Source organism: Benincasa hispida, chromosome 12 (genome assembly GCF_027475165.1).
Source record: "Benincasa hispida cultivar pf3 chromosome 12, pf3_genome.v1.1, whole genome shotgun sequence".
NCBI classification, from domain to species: domain Eukaryota; kingdom Viridiplantae; phylum Streptophyta; class Magnoliopsida; order Cucurbitales; family Cucurbitaceae; genus Benincasa; species Benincasa hispida.
Genome location: NC_143489.1, coordinates 25,390,134 through 25,408,525, shown reverse-complemented (window position 1 = coordinate 25,408,525; position 18,392 = coordinate 25,390,134). Strand labels below are relative to the sequence as shown.

The following is an 18,392-nucleotide window of genomic DNA, read 5'->3' as shown; positions in this document are numbered from 1 at the left end:
ATATGAGATTTTGACTGTTGCTTTCATTATTTTACAACAAAGATAATAAAAGTAGGCATTCCGCTCTATTTTGGCCAAATATAAATAAGGACGTTGAACTAATTCTAAAAGTCTCTGTCATTCAATCATATTAAAAAAGGTTAGAATTTGGTCCAAAAAAGTAGTCATCCATCCTCTTGAGATTAAACAAACTAAGATATCTGTCAAAAATTAATAAGTTGATACGGATAGGATTCATCAGTGAAGTGAAACATCCAACATGGATAACTATTAATTGTTCATATAAAAAAGAAGAACAAACAACTAAGTTCTTTCCTTAACTTGCACGACTTGAATAACGTTTGTCCAAAAGATAACTTTTCATTCGTTACCAAAAATGTAAGGGAACATATCTACTTAAACATCCACAAAGTTAATCCCAATAGAATGAGCTATAACGAAAATGTAAGCCAACTTCGTTAAAATGATAAATGACTTAAACATCATTATAGAACAAGACGAAATAATGAAAAACTAATCTATATTTAAGTATAATCCAGGAAAGAAAAGGAAAACAAAGAGAATTACCACTCAACGCGCTCAGCCATTCCTTGTGCGAGTAGAATTGAGCTATTAAAATCCTAAGATTGTGGACTATGGAGGTTGAATTGATTTGAAATGATGAAAAGAAGCGGAGTTTTTGTTCGGGACACATACTATATATCAATTGAAGTATGTTTATTTTAGTTCAAAATTGGTTAAGTGATACAAAATATTTTTGATCTTTGAACTAGGTTTCAATACTACTTCTAAATTTTTAGGGGGTGTTTTGGCCAATAAGTTAGAAAATGGAGAGTTGGGAAGCGTCTTGTGAACACCACTTCCTTATTTAGCCTAAGAAGTTCGTGAATCTCACTACTAAAAATATATCAATTACATATCTTATTAACTTCATACACCGTGGGTTTTAAAAGTTTATAACTTCTTAGAATTCACAAGTTCTTAGAATTCGTAACTCTACTTCTTACCCCAAATACCCTCTTAAAAGGTTTCAGTTGGACACTTAGAACTTTAATCTTATTTTGAAAAACATCCTTGGAGATTCTTTTTGTTAAAATGAATTATTAAAATTAATGTAAACATGAAAGTTTTTCTTTTTAATTTTTTTTTAATTCATTATTATCTTTCATTACAAAGACAAGTAGATCAGTTACGTAAAATTAGAGGCATGTGGTATAGTTTAAGAAATAGCATATCACATATGGTTAGATATTATGATAAAGAATATGAATCGGTGGGTATGGTTTGAATGAATTGTCATTTCAATTTTCACAATCCTCATCCCCTTCTTCTTCTTCTTCTTCTTCTTCTTCTTCTTCTCTCTCTGCGTCCTTCTCTGCCTAAGTTAAAAATGCAAAGAATCTAAAACAGCAGGTCGCATCAGAAGGGATTTTGTCAAAGCTTTCATGGCCTTTCAGATTGAACCTCCTAATGAACCCCACGAACAAAACCCACTTAAATTCATTACCCATTTCTTCCATTCTTCTACCTCCAATTTCTCTACCCTTTTCGCCAATCCTCAATCGATTCCCCCATTTTCCCTGCAACCCTCCTCTTCTAGGCTTTGTATTCCAGTCGCGTCCCCAGCTTCCCGGAAACCCCCTTTTCTCTCCCATTCAGGTTTTCACTCAACTCATCATGACCTCGACTCCTCCAAATCTGCGGCTGTAAAGGGTTTGTCGTCGTCGCCTGAGTTCAGCTCTGGTTTTCCGTCGACACTCAGAATTTCAGGCCTCAATTCCGATGGAAAAGCTGGCGGCCCAGCATTTGTTGGCCAGGTCTTTAGTATGTGCGACCTTTCTGGGACTGGTCTTATGGCTGTCTCGACTCATTTCGACATCCCTTTCATTTCTAAGAGGTTCCCCTTCTATCTCTTGTAGTCAAGATCGACTCTGTTATTCTTTTTGTCACTTGAACCATTCTTGATTAGTTTAGGCTGATAATTTGTGTTGCAAACGAGGAGATTGAAGCTAGATTGGATAGGGTAACTACTGATTTGCTAATGGGCAGCCTATCATGGCTGTTTATACTGAAAATTATAGCTTAAGTATTGCTCAGGGTTTTAGTTAATTTAATTTATGAATATGTGATTGAGGGGACTGTTTATGTGATCATGTCTGAATAGCTTAAGTAGTTAAGTATTGATGAAAAAAACTTAACCTTCATTGAGAAAGAATACACAGGCATACAAAAAAGGAAAAATCTCACATAATGGAGCCAAACTACAAGATAGGGCCCAAATGAAGAGAAATAAGGTCAAACGGATAATTACGGAAGAGCTTAGCAACAGAGGATCAGAGAGAAATTGAGAATCTAATAAGGGACTAAACATCGCTAATTAAAACTCTCATGCCCTCTGAAGATTCTATTGTTTCTCCTTCCCCAAAACTCCACAGAATAGCAACAGCACACGCCCTAGCTTGCCACAAAAACTGCTCTTTATCAGGAGGAGGGATGGAGGATAAGCTCCTCAATTGTATCCCTGCAACTTCGGGAGCTGACAAAACTGAAACCAAACACCTAAAGAAATCGAGATTACATGATAATCACAACTCAATTCAATGATCTATGCATAGTGCATCATTATGGAGAAATGCAGCTACATTCTGGAGAAATGCTGCTAAAGGGAGGCTCTTTTGAATGATATTGCGAGGTCTTAATACTACCATGTGCAAGTTTTGTGCAAATAGAATTTAACGTTCTATCATCTATGGATATCTTGAGAAGATTGGAGTTCAAAAATAGGATATTTTTTTCCTCCTTGCAGCCAAGCATCAGTTAAAAAAAAACTTGAATTCTCATCTCTTTCTTTCAGCCATTGGAGCTTGCATTTTTGTAAATAAGTAACCTTCTGTAATTTGCAATCTCAAAAGTTCACCCTTGAGAATTTGCCTTCTTAAAGATTCTTCTGCAGTCAACGCATGAAGTTCTTCATGGCGATCTAAAACAGAGATTTCTAAGATACAATCTTTTTGAGAATTCTTACTAAGCAGCAACTTGTTTTTACCAGATTTTGATTGCATAATTCCAAACTTTTGAGAATGGAAAAACCTGCCCACCCGTAAGAGCATTCTTGCTTCAGAAAATTCTGACATAGAAGAATACGTGAAAGCCATGAATTGAAGGAACTAAATGGAGGACCCCATAAAAAGTTCCCAGACTCCATCAGAAGTTACCGTTGCTTTTTTAGAAACTTCTGTTTCACCAAAAATAAATAAATAAATAAATAAATAAATAAATAAATAAAAAATCCATGGCTTGAGATAACGAAATGATCCAATAATGAATGTGTGTGTGTGTGTGGGTATTTGAAGCTTGACCGAGTGGGCCCATGTCCATTTTTTATTGATATCTCCTTAGAATCTGCCAAAGATAATCTGATTGATAAGATAATATCCTCCTCGAAGAACTTTCAGAACTGGAATAGCATTTTTATCCCATACTATCGATATGTTGCCTGATCTACCAATAGAACTTACACAAGCCTAGCCCTTTAAAACTCCAAATTGATTTGACCAGATTTTGATCCATATTCCCCAATTTAGTTTCCTGCAAAACCTGCAGACAATGTTACAAATAGAATTCTTCACCACAGACTCTTATTTTTGTTGCCAAGGCCCCTAATATTCCATGATAGAAGTTTCTATTGTTGAGAAAGATGTATAAGCAAAATGTTAAAGATACTACCATATCATGCGTAGTTTGTGACCATTCTTAGGATGAAAACCTAAAATTTAATTAAATAATGCTATTAAAGCTTTATCATGCGAATGTTGGATGGAAAATCTGGGGGGACATTTAGTAATATATAAGGGTACAAATGGTCTTTTGCATTTTTGGAGATTTGTAGCCTCTGTACTCTTTACTAAGATGTTTGTAGCTGCTCTGTTTTCCTATTATCCTTTTGGGTTAGTTGTAGTTTCTTCTGTAAAACTTGTTGGGCAATTAGTTTGACAACTTGTGTATACATGTATACATTTTCACGTAGTATCCTATGTGTAAGAAAAACAATTACCCTCAATTTGGAGGTGGCACGTTGGTTCCATTTAATGCCATTTGAGTGAAGCTGGTTGATAATATGTTACGCACAATCTATACCAACTCAATAACAGTTATCACTGCGGCAGTATTTGCATTACCAGCTAGGCATGTTGGTTTAATCTTTTGTTGGATTTTCTACTTTCACTAAATTATTTTTAGATACTGAAATTGAAAGAAAGAATAATTGCATTCTTGCTATTAAGTAGTAGTACTGTGCCGAACGAAGTATCCTTCCAAAATACCATCTCTTATTTGTTGACTCCATTCTTTTAGAACTCCAGAGTGGCTTAAGAAGATGTTCTCAACCATTACTAAGAGTGAAAGAAATGGCCCCATATTCCGCTTCTTTACTGATTTAGGTGATGCAGGTATTGGCTCCTTGCTACACGTTATCTTCATTCCTTTTGCATTATTTATGTGGTGATTTATGTACTTTTAGACTTTCAAATGGATTTGGAAAATCTTTCTCAAGTTTGTCAATTGTTTTCCATCTTTTTAGTATCTTAATATTGACTTCTCTAATTTACTTCACCTAATATGCATGACATCCTGACCCAAAATATTTGCTTCTTAGTTACATATGTTAAGCGACTGAATATTCCAAGTGCTGTGGTGGGGGCTTGTCGTCTTGATTTAGCATACGAGCATTTCAAGGTATTAAACTTAATATTGGTAGGCTAATTCTAATTTATTGGTTTTACTATTTTTTCCAATATCTGCTGAAGATATTGCTTCCTGGTTGACATTGTCTTCCATGATCTAACTTCTTAACTTGTAACATCAGGAAAAACCTCATCTATTTCAGTTCATTCCGAATGAGAAACAAGTACGATTTTTCTTGTCCGAAGCAAGAAACTTTCTTTAATACAAAAAATATTGTGAGCATCAAGCATGCTAGTCAATTCTTCCAGCTAGAACGTCATGACAATCACTCCTGACCTTAGCCCTTGAATGATTTTCTAATGTTGTAGGTTAAAGCAGCAAACAAGCTTCTTAAAGGCCTACCTCAAAATGGTGGAAGCAAAAAGATCGATGGTGTTCCTGTGTTCAGTGCCCAGAACTTGGATATTGCAATAGCAACTACTGATGGGATAAAGTGGTATGTCATTTTTTTGGGGTAGTAACCAGTAATTTTCTCGTGTTAGTTACAGTTCTTGTAAAGCGTGGTCCTTGACATACCATAACATAATGTGTCTTCAATAATCAAAAGGCATTCTTTTTATGCTTATGACTGTAAGAATGGCTATTTTTAGTATTTACTAATTTCTTTTACCAAATAAAATTCAATAATTTTATGAACTTCTGATATTTTCTTTTTATGAACTTCTGATATTTTCATTCTTTTGAAGTTTTTCTCTGCATATTTTATCTTCAGTATTTTCATTTTTTTATTCAGGTACACTCCCTATTTTTTTGATAAAAACATGCTCGATAATATTCTTGAAGAATCTGTTGATCAGCATTTTCATGCTTTAATCCAAACACGGCGTTTGCAGCGCCGAAGGGAGATAGTTGATGATAATGCAGCAGCCGAAGTTCTTGAAGAGATGGGTGATAGTTTGTTGGAGCCTCCAGAGGTATGATATTAAGATAGTCTTGGTGTAAATTCTTCCCCTACTTTTGTGCTTATAGCCTCACATCTCTCATAGCAATTTGTGATTGTCTTTTTGTAACTCATCGGGCCTACTTTGCCCTCTTTTGATTTCATACATCATTGAAATGAGGTGTACGTGTTCCTCTTAAAAAAAGGATGAGAAGAATGCTGTAATTACAAAGTAATTTAGGATGGGAGTGAAAGTACAACCCACCAAGAAACTGTACGTATCACGCTATTATAAAAGGAATCAAAAGGAAATAACTTTGTAATATTGAATAATCAATGGTTTCTTTCTTTTCAATATGCCAAAGAAGATCTCTTGCTGCACAACTCCAAAGGATTTTGGGCTTTCCTTTGAGATTCCACCCATCTAAAGCTCCGGTAATCCACTTTTCTATTCTTTTGGGAAAGCAAGCTTGAATCCCAATTTTTTTTCATCACAAAATTCCAGCTCTTGTAGGCCATAGGACAGTGCAAGAAAAGATAATCAACATTCTCACTCACTTTTAAAAGGCCCATCTCTCCCACATAACTAATTCACAAAATTCTACCTTGCCTATACTTCCTTAACTCCCTCTACTTGTAAACGTCAATGCAAATCCACTTCTCAGTCATTATAAATATGTCACTGCTGATATTCCTACTTTTTCCCTATTAAGACTAACAAAATTTCAACATCCTGTCATGTGTTCCCAAAATATTGAAGACCTCTTTGGTGGTGGTGGCTGGGTTTGGTCATCTTTGGCTTAAACATTTCCATTTTCCCTTTCGATAGGAAAAAAATGCATTCTGTTAGTTCCCAGTATCATTGCTTTAAGTAAACATCTCATAAAAAATGGCTTCAAGTAAACATATATCCTATCTTTGAAGAGAAGGAATTTGGTGAGAGGGAGGTGGAAGAATGGACACAGCTTTTAAACATGTTGGATGGGATGCTTCTCAATGATAGAGATGACAAGCAAGTTTGGTCGCTGGAAAATGATGGGACCTGTTCGGTTAATTCATTTCCCCTTATGTATTTCGCAAGGAGCCACTCCCAGGCCCCCCTCCCATATAAATACTATCTGGCAAACCAATGTTTCTAAGGGTTTTTTTCTTTTTTTTTGTAAAAAAAAAAAAAAATTGAAAGCTCAACACTTGTTGTAGAGTTGAGAGAGTTTTTGTTCCATCTCCCTTTCGAACAGGGTTGAATCCTTGATGCTCTTACTCTTTTTCTGCCCTTTTGTGGCTAGTTGTTGGGAGAACTGTTCAATTTATTCAATCTGGTCTGGTGCTTTCCTTCCAGGGCTTCGGATGCCTTGCTTCAGCTTCTTCATGGTTTTCCTTTTAAGGGCCAAGCTAGAATCATGAGGGACAATGGTGAAGTTGCTCTTCTTTGGAGACTGGTTTGAAAGGAACGGAAGGGGTTTTTTCATGATTTTTTTCTTTTAAAACGGAAACAAAACTTTTTATTGATATAATAAAAAGATATCACAATATAGAGGATCAGGAGGTGGACCCAGGCATCTCAACTAGATTGACACCTCCTTAGCACCCACATCATATCTAGGTATCAAAACCAAATAACAAAGTGCCTAGTATCCGAGAGTACAAACAACAAGAAACTGTCAAAACAGCCAAGAAAGCCTCAGAAAATACAGAGAACAAAAGCCTACCAGCATCTAAATCCATACATCATATGAAAGCTAATTACAATACAAAGTTAACAATCTTGCATAAAAACCGAGCTCCAGTTTAGACTTATATCTTGCACCGAGTATTCTTCACAATATTTGGAGAAGTAATACCATGAGGAGGCATTCAGCCTTGCTGCCTCATAACGGTCCTGCCAATGCATTGCTTTACTGTGGAAAACTCGTTGATTTCTTTCGAAGCATGGTTCCATTAATAGTGCTTTGACAGCATTGTTCCAGAGCAATTTGGAACACGACTTCAGCAAAGGACCCACCAGAATCTTCACTACATTATCCCAGATGGAATTACCAAATACCCAACTTGTGCAAAAGGTCTGTAGTAAATTCTGCCAACAATTGACAGCATAGAAACACTCGAGAATAGGAGCTGCTGAGATTCATTTGCTGACAAACAGAGATGACAGATTGTAGGAGACAAACATTGTGTTGGGAGCTTCCTTTCTAGTACCTCCGAGCAATTCAAAGCACCAAAAATCATTATCCAAATTGTTATGTTAACTCGGCATGGGCTCTTGATCTTCCAAATTGCCTTTTCGAAGCCTCTCTCTAGTGGAGATAAGACTTTGACGTGATTAACCAATGATTTAACCGAGAAGACTCCCCTTGTTTCTAGTGACCAAGAGCATTTATCTGGGTTATCCAACACCTTTTTCCCCAATATCATCCCAATAAGATTTTGAAAATTTGTTCAACTCATCATCCTTTAAGAGTCTTCGGAAAAAAACTGACCATGAAAGATGGGTGTTGTCCCAATGATCTGCAACAGTCCCTTGCGGCTTAAGGGCAACCTTGAATAATTCAGGGAATAGCACATTCAGTGGCAATTTGTCAACCCAAAAGTCCAACCAAAATCTGATTCTAATATCGTTGCCTAGCTTGTATTTTGCTAAGGCTTCTACTTTCATCCAGGTTCTTGATATATTGATCAAGGACTTCTAAGGCTTAGGTTGACTTTTCCGGATGTGTGCCAATTAAACAAGTCCTGACCATGTATGTTTCTGATGACTTGATGCTAAAGTGAATTTTCTTTGTTAAAGTATGTCCAATCGCATTTAGCTAATAATGCCAAAATTTTCACCTTCAACCCGCCAAGATCCAAGCCTCCATCTTTTTGATTTCGAGTGACTACCTCCCATTTGATCAAATGATTTATTCTCTCCTTTGTGCCCCTCCCAAAAGAAGTTTCTCATCAAGTGCTCTACTGAATTTACTACCTTTTCCAGCATAAGAAAAGAGAACATGTAATAAGTGGGGAGATTAGAAAGGATGGACTTACAAAGTGTTGCTCTTCCCCTTCTTGATAGATTGTATCTTTTCCAGTTATCTAGCTTGATTTGGACTTTATCTATGACCCGTTGCCAAAAGGCACCTTTTTTGGGTAACCTCCCAAGGGTAAACCAAGATACATAATGGGCAGATTGTCTACTTTGCAGTTCAACCTGGCATCTGCTGTGATGGTGTCTTGATCTTCCACATTTACTCCAACTATGGCTGATTTCTCCCGATTAACTTTTTGGCCAGAACACCACTCTTATAATTCTATGATCTTCTTTAATTTATCTAACATTTCTATATCATATTTGCTGAAAATTATATTGTTATCTGCAAATTATAAAATAGGGACATGGATTTTTTCTCTTCCCACCAAAAATCCTTTGTATTGGTCTTTATCATGGAGTGTTGCAATTAAAGAGCCCAGAACTTCACTTACAAGAAGGAAAAAAAGGGTGATAAAGGATCTCCTTGACGAACACCCCTTGTAGTTGATATCCAGCCTCTTGGTCTCAATGAAGATAGAGAATTTTGGATAAGTGACACATCCCATCATCCATCTTATTCATTTTGGATCGAAATTTTTACCGATTAAGATCTATTCGAGGAAAGTCCAATCCACAACGGTCAAATGCCTTTTCCATGTCTAGTTTGAGAATCCACCCTTTTTTCCTTTAGCTCTATAATCCTTAACCGCTTCATTTGCAATGAGAATTGGGTCTAAAATCTGCCTTCCTTCAATGAAAGCACTTTGAGTGGGAGCTATAATGGTGTGCATAATTCTCGAGTTGTCCGACCAACACTTTTGCCACTATTTTATAACATAAGGTGGTGAGACTAATTGGTTTAAAGTCTTTAACCATGACCGCATCTTCCTTCTTTGGAATCAAGCATATGAAATTCTCTTTTACACAAGCATTCAACTTTCTATTTTCATAGAAATTGTCGAATAGCCGCTGAAAGTCTTCCTTGAAAAACCTCTAAAACTTTATAAAAAATTCAACTGTGTACCTGTCAAGCCCTGGAGCTTTATTCTTCCTCATATTCTTCAAGGCATGCCATATTTCTTCTACTGAGAATTGATCTGTGAGGCTGACATTTTGAGCTGTTGATACCTTTTCCTAATCAAACAATATACGAAGTGAGCCTGCACTTAATGATTTTGTGAAGTGAGCCCTGGAGCTTTATTCTTCCTCATATTCTTCAAGGCATGCCATATTTCTTCTACTGAGAATTGATCTGTGAGGCTGACATTTTGAGCTGTTGATACCTTTTCCTAATCAAACAATATACGAAGTGAGCCTGCACTTAATGATTTTGTGAAGTGAGCCCTGGAGCTTTATTCTTCCTCATATTCTTCAAGGCATGCCATATTTCTTCTACTGAGAATTGATCTGTGAGGCTGACATTTTGAGCTGTTGATACCTTTTCCTAATCAAACAATATACGAAGTGAGCCTGCACTTAATGATTTTGTGAAGTGAGGAGTAGAAAATTATTGTCAGCTCTTCAATCTCCTGGTAGGAGGTAGTTGAAATTCCCTGATCATTGGTTAGCTCAGAAATCAGATTCATTCTTCTTTTTGCTGCGAAATCGATGAAAAAAGCTGGTGTTTTCATCCCCAAGTTTCAGCCAATTGAGTTTACTCTTTTGTATCAAATTCCTTTCATCCACCTTTAAATTTCCATCAATTCAGCCTTCAAAGACAGTCTCAAATTCGGGTCTGCATTATGAAATTCATCTTCTTCTACCAAGCTTTCCAGTTTTTCCAGTTCCTCGAGTATGTGCTCTTCTCTTCTCCTTTCTAATTTGTAGTTGGTTTGCCAAGCTTCCAAAGCTGTTTTTAGCTTTCTTCATTTTGCAGATATGACATATCCAGCCCAACCTTGAGAGTCAAAATTGCTCAATGTTCTTTCAATTAACCGGTGGCACTCTTTGTTGAATAACCAGCTATTACAAAAGCGAAAAGGAGAAGGTCCCCATTCAACAGAAACAGCCTCCAACAAGAGAGGGAAGTGATCGGAGAATGAACGGACTTGTCTTGTCACTCTTGAGTTTTAAAGGCTTCATTCCGTTCTCTTGAAGCAAAGAAACGATCAGCAAGGGACTGTGAGGCTGCATTGCCTTCCCTTTCCCAAGTAAATCTTCCAGGATAGGGGAATCTCCATCAAGTTGGTAGCTTCAATGAATTTATTGAATTTCTTGATACCTTGTCATTCTTTCCACAGGAAGTCTGTCTTGGAGCCACCTAGTTATATTGAAGTCACAATTGATACACCAAGGCTCTGGAAAATAATCTGATAACGAGGATAACTCCGGCCAAATATATTTCCTTTCTCTGTAATCGGTTGGACCATAAACATTTGTAATCCAACATTCCTTCTTGTAGATTGTCTTGCATTTAACAGAGAGTGAGTAGCCTCCCTTTAGTACTTCAATAACCGACACTTTACTTTCATCCCACATAGTTAGAATGCCCCCTGATCTTCCAAATGCCTCAATATTAAACCAACCTACCACTTTCGAGCTCCACAATGATTTGATAATATCAATGTCAAAGTCCACACTTTTTGTTTCCTGTCAATAAGACCAAGTCCGGATTGATTTTATTTATGAGTCTTCTGATTGCCATCCTTTTTGTTGTCTCTCCAAGGCCTTTGACGTTCCATGATATAACTTTCATATGACTGGCCAACGGTGACACGTCTTTGATCTGTCCTCAACAATTAACAAAGCGAAATGTGGCAGGCTTCAATTATTGATTGCAAATTATTAGGGACTTGATCTGTATTTATGGGATGAAGGAGTGAATCTTTAGATGGTTCCGCTTCTATTGAATTATCTTCCAAGAATAAATCGCGGATATCCTTTCCAAAATTATTCAAGAACTCTGCTTCTTGGCAAGGGAGGCAGGGAGTAGTTGTTCAGAGAGTAAGGGAGAGCAAGGGAGGCAGAGGAATTGTTGGAATTCCTGGTCTGAAACTTCTTAGAATAGCTGTTCCTTTTTGGCGAATCTTTTTTGTCATCAGGAGAAAGAAAAAGGCTTCTTGAGGCCACCGCCTTTTGAGAATTTTCAGGATGGATGCCATCTGACTCTTCTTTTAACGTTTTCTCTTTGCTATTGCTGATAGGAGTTGATTGCACTACCATTTTTAAAAACTTACAGTTGTCACTATTGCTTCTCTCACCCCTCAGTAAGTATGTCTCTTCGGTTCGTTTAGTAGTGTTCACACTACCTTCTGAGATAATCTGGTTAAGCCACTCACAGGCTGGGACTTCTTCTCCGGCGCCGAGGGATCTTCCATAGCACGGGCACTCTGTTTTGGTGTACCAAATGGATTTATTGAGTTTGAAGGAGCTATTTGAATTGAATTTAAATAATCCAAAGCTATCGGATTGAATGACGTATCAACTTCATCATTCATGACCTGATTTAGCCTCTGCAAATCGATTAGATTGGAGAAATCTTTAACTAACAATTGGCCTCTAGTAATTGATGGAGGTTCAAACAGTTCTATATCACCAAAGTTTAAAAAAATATCTGTCAAAATTCGTTATTTCTATTGTAGCAGGCATAAAACTACAACGATTCCTTTTAACTTGTATTTTAGCTTTGGAACAGTTAAGTAGATTGAGCGTTTCTGTGGCAATATTTTCCAGTCCTCTGAAGTGATCCCCTATTGCCTCCAACATCTTTTTGCACCAATAATCTAGAGGCAAGTTCTTAATCCTTAGCCATCCTCCAAATCCTTTTATTATTGTTGGCTGACTGTGCTTGAATTTATTCCACTTTTCAATTTAAAACGGTCCTAGTTCCTGCCATTTCCCTGGTTTTTCAATGAGCTCCTCTAACGAACCTTGTTCCAGCTTGATCAACGCAGTCTCTGCAAATAATGGGTGAATGATTATTTTGGTTTGAAACCAATCCTCTTAATACTTTTATAATTTCTTTCCAATCGTCGAATACGAACAACCTAGAGATGATCCACAAGTTATCACAATTTTCTTTGAACACTTCAGTATTCTCAGAACAGAGGAATTCAGCAGCCCCTTCTTACCGCTTCCAATGCTCTGTTTTCCAGACTCCAAACCAGAGGAGGGAGAGTGACGTTTTGACTTCACCATTTCAGCATAACTTGATCTGGTGATTGAACTGAGTGCGGTCAAAGTCCTGTAGTTGCTGTTTGAGGGGATTTAAGTAAGAAGATTGATTCAGTAGCCATGTCGTGTGCTCAGGTTTCATCTGGAATCCTTTCGGCATTCTATGGAAAGAATGCCCCCCTGCTGTGATTCTCCCGAAAGGACGTGAATGAATGAATGTCCGCCTGTTGCTGGCCATACAACACGTTTCAATATCCAGCCTGCATTTGCTTTGAATTTGAAAGCCTTGTTCCTCCAAGTTCGTCTCTGCCATTCCTGAGGAAAAACCGATTCTCTGATCCTTGTATTATTCTGATATGGCCTCTGTAAACCACCTCAGTTGAGATTCAGTTAACAACAAGATCTTTTGAGCTTCCACATCCTCAATTTGAAAGAAATCATTCTCAAACCAAATGCAATAGAAAGAGTTTAGGACTTTTTGCTGGTTTCCAGTTCCATCTTACCACTGACCAAATCGTTGATTAAGAAATGGACGGATGGGAGTAACCAGTGGGATGAGATTGACGGGATGGAAAAGACCAGTTGAACTTGAAGTGGTCGGAAGATTCGTCGGAGAAGTGAAGATGACGGGAAGAAAGATGAGAAGGCGGGGGAGGTGGAGAGAGGAGGGAGGAGAGAGAAGTGAGAGAACTTACCTTGTTAAGTGAATTGGGCATTTCTCATTTTGGGAGGGGTTTTTCTCATGATCAAAGCTCAAACAGGGAGATCTGGGAACTTGTCAATTTTTTGCTTCTACTTGGTCTATCTCTTCTAATTTATTTCGTAATTATAGCATAATTCAATTATACTCGCGAAGGTGCACGTCTTGAAGAGGGAAATATTCTGGTTCATTGGGGTTGGGACTCTTTACCCAGAGAAGTTTGCTGGTCCTGGTACAGAGTAGTAATATGTGAAAGAAAAATGCTACTTTGTACGGTGGAGAAATCCCATGAAGTTCTTAGGGCCTAAAGTCATTTAAATGAAGCATGACAAGGTTTATCCGATTCCATAATAGCCAATGTATAAATGTTGTGGCCAAATGTATCCATGTTCCCATAAAAATAGTCGACTGTCGCTGGATTAAGTTTATGAGGATCTTTGGGGGAAGAACTTAGCTATGATCAATGTCATGAGCTGTACAAGCTTGTCAATAGCCACCATAAGCATATTGGTCAACTGCCACATACAGTGGTAAATATTGGTTGATGATGCCACATGAAGTAACGAGCTTTAGTTAATATTTGTAAAATGCGAAAGAATAGTCCGCTCTATGCTCACCACACGACTCCATCTTTAGTTAATATTTGTAAAGCATGTCTAAAATTTATCAAATCATTTTATGTTCATAATACTTTCATCCTAAGTTGCTGGAACTACTATTACAAAAATGGTGTTTGTGTCTACATATATACACATCTTTTTCATCCATGTTTCCCAGACAGTCTTTGACTGCAGAAATTGGAAGAGTTCTAGGCTTTGCGTTATCACACAATCTTAAATATTATCCTACAAACCCACAATGCCAAATTGTACCTTAAATTAATTAGTTTCACAAAGATGGTATATCACTATTTATTTTGATGATGCCAACTTTGGCTGCAATCTTAAATATGGAAAGATGAATGTTTGGATTCTTGAAATAAGTGGTTGCACCAGGATTAATCAGCTCTATTTTCCCTCTCTATTTATTTATGTTGAAGTTAAGGGAGGGGTATCTAGTAATCGTTTGACTTCTTAGCAAGATAATTGTTGAGAATCCCACATTGAAAAAATCAAGAGACCTCACACTTCTTATAAGATAGATGGGCTACTCCTTTCATTATCAATTGGTTTTAAAATGGAACTCCATACTATTTAATAATAATGTCTTATCCTCCTACTTTTTATACTTTCACTTACATACGTCGTCTCACCTATTCTTCCCTAATAGGTTCAAGAAGTGATGGATGAGATGGGCAACCCTGGGATACCCTTGAGTGTCATCTCTAAGGTTGCCGAAATGCAACTTCTTTATACAGTTGATAAAGTAATTCTTGGAAATAGATGGTTGCGTAAAGCTGTTGGTATTCAGCCCAAATTCCCTTACATGGTCGACTCATTTGAGAGAAGGTATGTGTCTTTGTTTTCCAAATTAGTACATCTTACAATACTTGGTGTATCAACCAAACAATTTAACTAACTGCTTCGATTCAATTTATTTTCTTTGTTTCAGGAGTGCAGCTTCTCTCCTAAGAATCTCAGAGTCTGCTAGTGGTCTTACCAACTCTGAATCAGTGAAGGAAACCAAAGAACTTCAGTATTATAGTTCATCACCTCTCAACATTCAAGATAATAGGGAAACCAATCAAGAACCTAAGCAGCATTTCTTCAATCCTTTTAGAAATTGGTTTAATCATATCTGGTCAAAACAATGCCAAAGAGATGACTTTCCTCCGGAACGTATGAAACAAAATGTGCAGCCAAGTCCTTTTCTCCCCAAAATAACAATGGTAGGTATATCTACTGGTGACTCGGGGCACACAAGTAAAGCCAATTTAAAGAAGACGATGGAAGATTTGACTAAAGAACTAGAGCATATAGATCAGGGAAATGGTGCTAGTCATAACGAGTACGAATTCAACAATGAAGAAAGGGATCCATTATTTGTTGCAAATGTCAGTCATTTCTGCTCTGGCTTGTCAAAGGCAGGATCAGCTCGGTGGGTTCGAGGAAATGATTAAAGGACCTTTCTAATGTCATGCTCCTGAACTACTCTTTTAACAACTCCACTTTCCCGGGTATGAAGTTATGGCATACTTCCCTGACTGGGTGTAGTTTTTCAATTTGCCAAATATGAAATCCGGTGCTGTGTATGGTAGTTGCTTAGATAGTTTGAAAATGGTATGTGTTGCCTGTGTATGGTAGTTGCTTAGATAGTTCGAAAATGGTATGTGTTGTATCAACAGAATGAAAAGCAAAAGAGGTAGAAGGAAAAATCCCTCTTGTTATTTTTTCAGACAATTTTGATCAATAATGAAATGAAATTTTGGCTTCAATTAAATAGTTAACTCGAGCATTGCCTTTCATGATCTTCAACAAGTCACATTATCAAATTGATTCAGGATATCAGCAATCATAAAAGAGAGAGAGGCAGGCTGCTGCTTGTAAGTATTACAAATCTATTTTTTGTCTACGCTTCTCTATTCTCCAAACTTACATGTCTCTAGAACTGCAATGATTGTTTTGTTCAATGTCAGTGGTCTTTCTATTCATGTGGAATGGGAACTGTTCTGTTAGCTTCTTTACATAATGGATTTGAAAGAATCTATACTAAAGATTAGAGATATTGCTTCCTTTTTGTGGCCAAGCATTTACTGGAATTGCTATGTGTATGAGTTATAATGGCTTTGTTCCAGTTTTGGTTACAAATTGATGGTGTTGGATGCATTAAAGAAGCAGAATTTGCCATACTAAGGGGGGAGAGCAATTGTGAGAACAGCAAAAGGCAAAGCAATGATGAGTGAAAGAATGAGGTATGGGATTGGTAGTGGATTTGCTTTGCTTTTGTTTTGTGGTTTTAATGCCTTTCATGTCTTCTTCCATAGTGTTTTGCACTTTCTTCCACATTAAGAAGTGTTAATAGTGACACATAAGACCCTCCTAGAAAAGATATTGCTATCAATGTATTAAGAGCTTATAGTTTTTTCTTTTTTCTTTTTTAAATTTACAATGGATTTATGTCATGAGTCAGATTAGAAAGAAGTACCTTTTGTTATAAGTTTAAGAAAATTCATGGGTTTAGTTGAATTGGACTAAGGGACCCTTTCTTGTTCAATTCAATTATTATGGGGTCAGTTTTACAAACTTAGTCTAATCTAACTACGAATTTATTCGAGAGTACTTACATGAAAGACTCAACGAGAAATATCTAGATTGGGTTGGTTTGAATAATTTGAGTTATTTTATTAGTATCTTAACTCTTCATTTATTCATTTATTTATATTTTGAAAAGTTATACTCTAAGGACTCTCTCTTTTTCTTCTTTCTTTTTTTTTTTTTTTTGAGAAATTATACTATAAGGACTTACTTATGGAGTTGTCTTCTAAATTTTGATGAGAGAGAGATTAAAAAAAAAAGCTATGTAATTGTATTGCAGGTGGAAGATGCTTAAAATGAATGATACATCATAAACTAATTGTATTGCAGGTGGAAGATGTTTAAAATGGATACATCATAAACTAACACAATATATAAATCAATATAATTAATTATGGTGTAATTTATTTTTTACCCATTTCAATCTAAAGTGCCTTATAACTTGACTCCACCTAAGTAGAAAGTGGGGAATTATATTTAAAAATACAATAATATATCTAAATCAATAATTTTATTTATTTATTCGTCTTTTGTAGGGTCTTTTGTCAATTGTGTGGGGTGGTAACTGGTAATGGGTTGACTTGTTTTGAATTTTTTTGCCTTCCTATCATTGGCACTAGTTTGACTTATTCTAAAGCCAAATAATAATAACTTTTAAATGTGATTAGAACTTTGATGAAAAGAAGAAAAAAAGAAATAGAATGGTGTAGAAGAGAGAGAGAAGTGGATGGAAGTGGATTTCCAACCTAAAAATTTTGGTACTCTCTAGATAATCTTCAATCTCCTCACTTAGTTGTTTAATTCATATATATAGGGTGTAATTAGAGATGTCCATTTAATTTATGAGGTCGAGAAATTTCTGACAGGAAATGGAGAGGAAGTGGAGAAGTTTTTTCCCTGTTTACTAAACGGGGACGGGGATGGGGATTACATTCCCTAGCCCCAACCCTGACCCCGTCCCCGCCCTGTCCCGACGAATATATATACTCAACTAACTAACATATGACATATATATATATAATAACACATATCCATCATACATATAGTATCATACATATATATACATATATAATTACTTTTTATCTCAACTTTTTCATGTTTTAATACATTTTTAAGATAGGTATGTTTTTAATATTTAAAATTTTATTGCTTTCATGAGCATAAAGGTTAGTTATAATGTTTCAGTTGAAGGCTAGACTTATAATGTTTAAAATTTAGTAATTATGAATTTAAATTTTTATGTATATCTTTGCACATCAAAGAAAAGAATGAAAAAACAAAAAAAAAAAAAAAAAAAAAAAAAAAAAAAAAAAAAGAAAAAAAAAAAAAAAAGAAAAGAATGCATTGGAAATAATCCATTTGACTAATAAATTTTCATTAAGGTTGAACATAAATAGTTTAAAAGTGGTTAAAAAAATAATAATAAAAAAAAAAAGAAATGGGAAATTTTTCTTGGTGGAGAACCCGATCCCCGCAAATTTCCTGCTGGGGAATCCCTATCTCGATCTTCACGAAAAATTTCGTAAGAACGTGGATTGAAATAGGAGACAGAGATAGGGATGGGAAAAGCTTGATTTATTGAATTTTGAATGAAACAACAATCATCTTCCAAGCCTTCTTAATTAGAACAATCTTTCCAAGCATACTACCCAGTTGATTGAGCTGTAGCACATACTAGATCAATAGTTGAGATTAGGTGCTAGGGATTATGACTTAATATCCAATTTCCTTGCTCCTAACCCTCTCTTTTTAAAT

The 18,392-nt window shown here is 36.3% G+C and overlaps 1 protein-coding gene across 2 annotated transcripts; it reads left to right on the top strand.

Moving 5' to 3' along the window:
• Positions 1-1,201: 1,201 nt before the first annotated feature.
• On the top strand, positions 1,202-15,822 carry LOC120067161 (Tic22-like family protein). 2 transcript variants are annotated; one of them, XM_039018618.2, is made up of 8 exons: positions 1,202-1,897; positions 4,354-4,448; positions 4,655-4,734; positions 4,865-4,906; positions 5,052-5,179; positions 5,477-5,657; positions 14,713-14,891; positions 14,995-15,822. In XM_039018618.2, exons 1-8 carry the CDS (start codon positions 1,446-1,448, stop codon positions 15,500-15,502), a joined length of 1,665 nt encoding a protein of 554 aa, XP_038874546.2. In that variant the 5' UTR covers positions 1,202-1,445; the 3' UTR covers positions 15,503-15,822. The 2 variants fall into 2 exon arrangements, with proteins under 2 accessions (XP_038874546.2, XP_038874545.2); XM_039018617.2 differs by having other exon boundaries at positions 1,275-1,897; positions 5,052-5,197.
• Positions 15,823-18,392: the final 2,570 nt, after the last annotated feature.

Coding starts and splice junctions, on each gene's coding strand:
- LOC120067161 (XM_039018617.2), top strand. CDS start 1,446: ATGGCCTTTCAGATTGAACCTCCTAATGAACCCCACGAACAAAACCCA. Junction 4,907..5,051: donor TCATTCCGAATGAGAAACAA/GTACGATTTTTC, acceptor CTAATGTTGTAG/GTTAAAGCAGCAAACAAGCT. Junction 14,892..14,994: donor GTCGACTCATTTGAGAGAAG/GTATGTGTCTTT, acceptor TCTTTGTTTCAG/GAGTGCAGCTTCTCTCCTAA.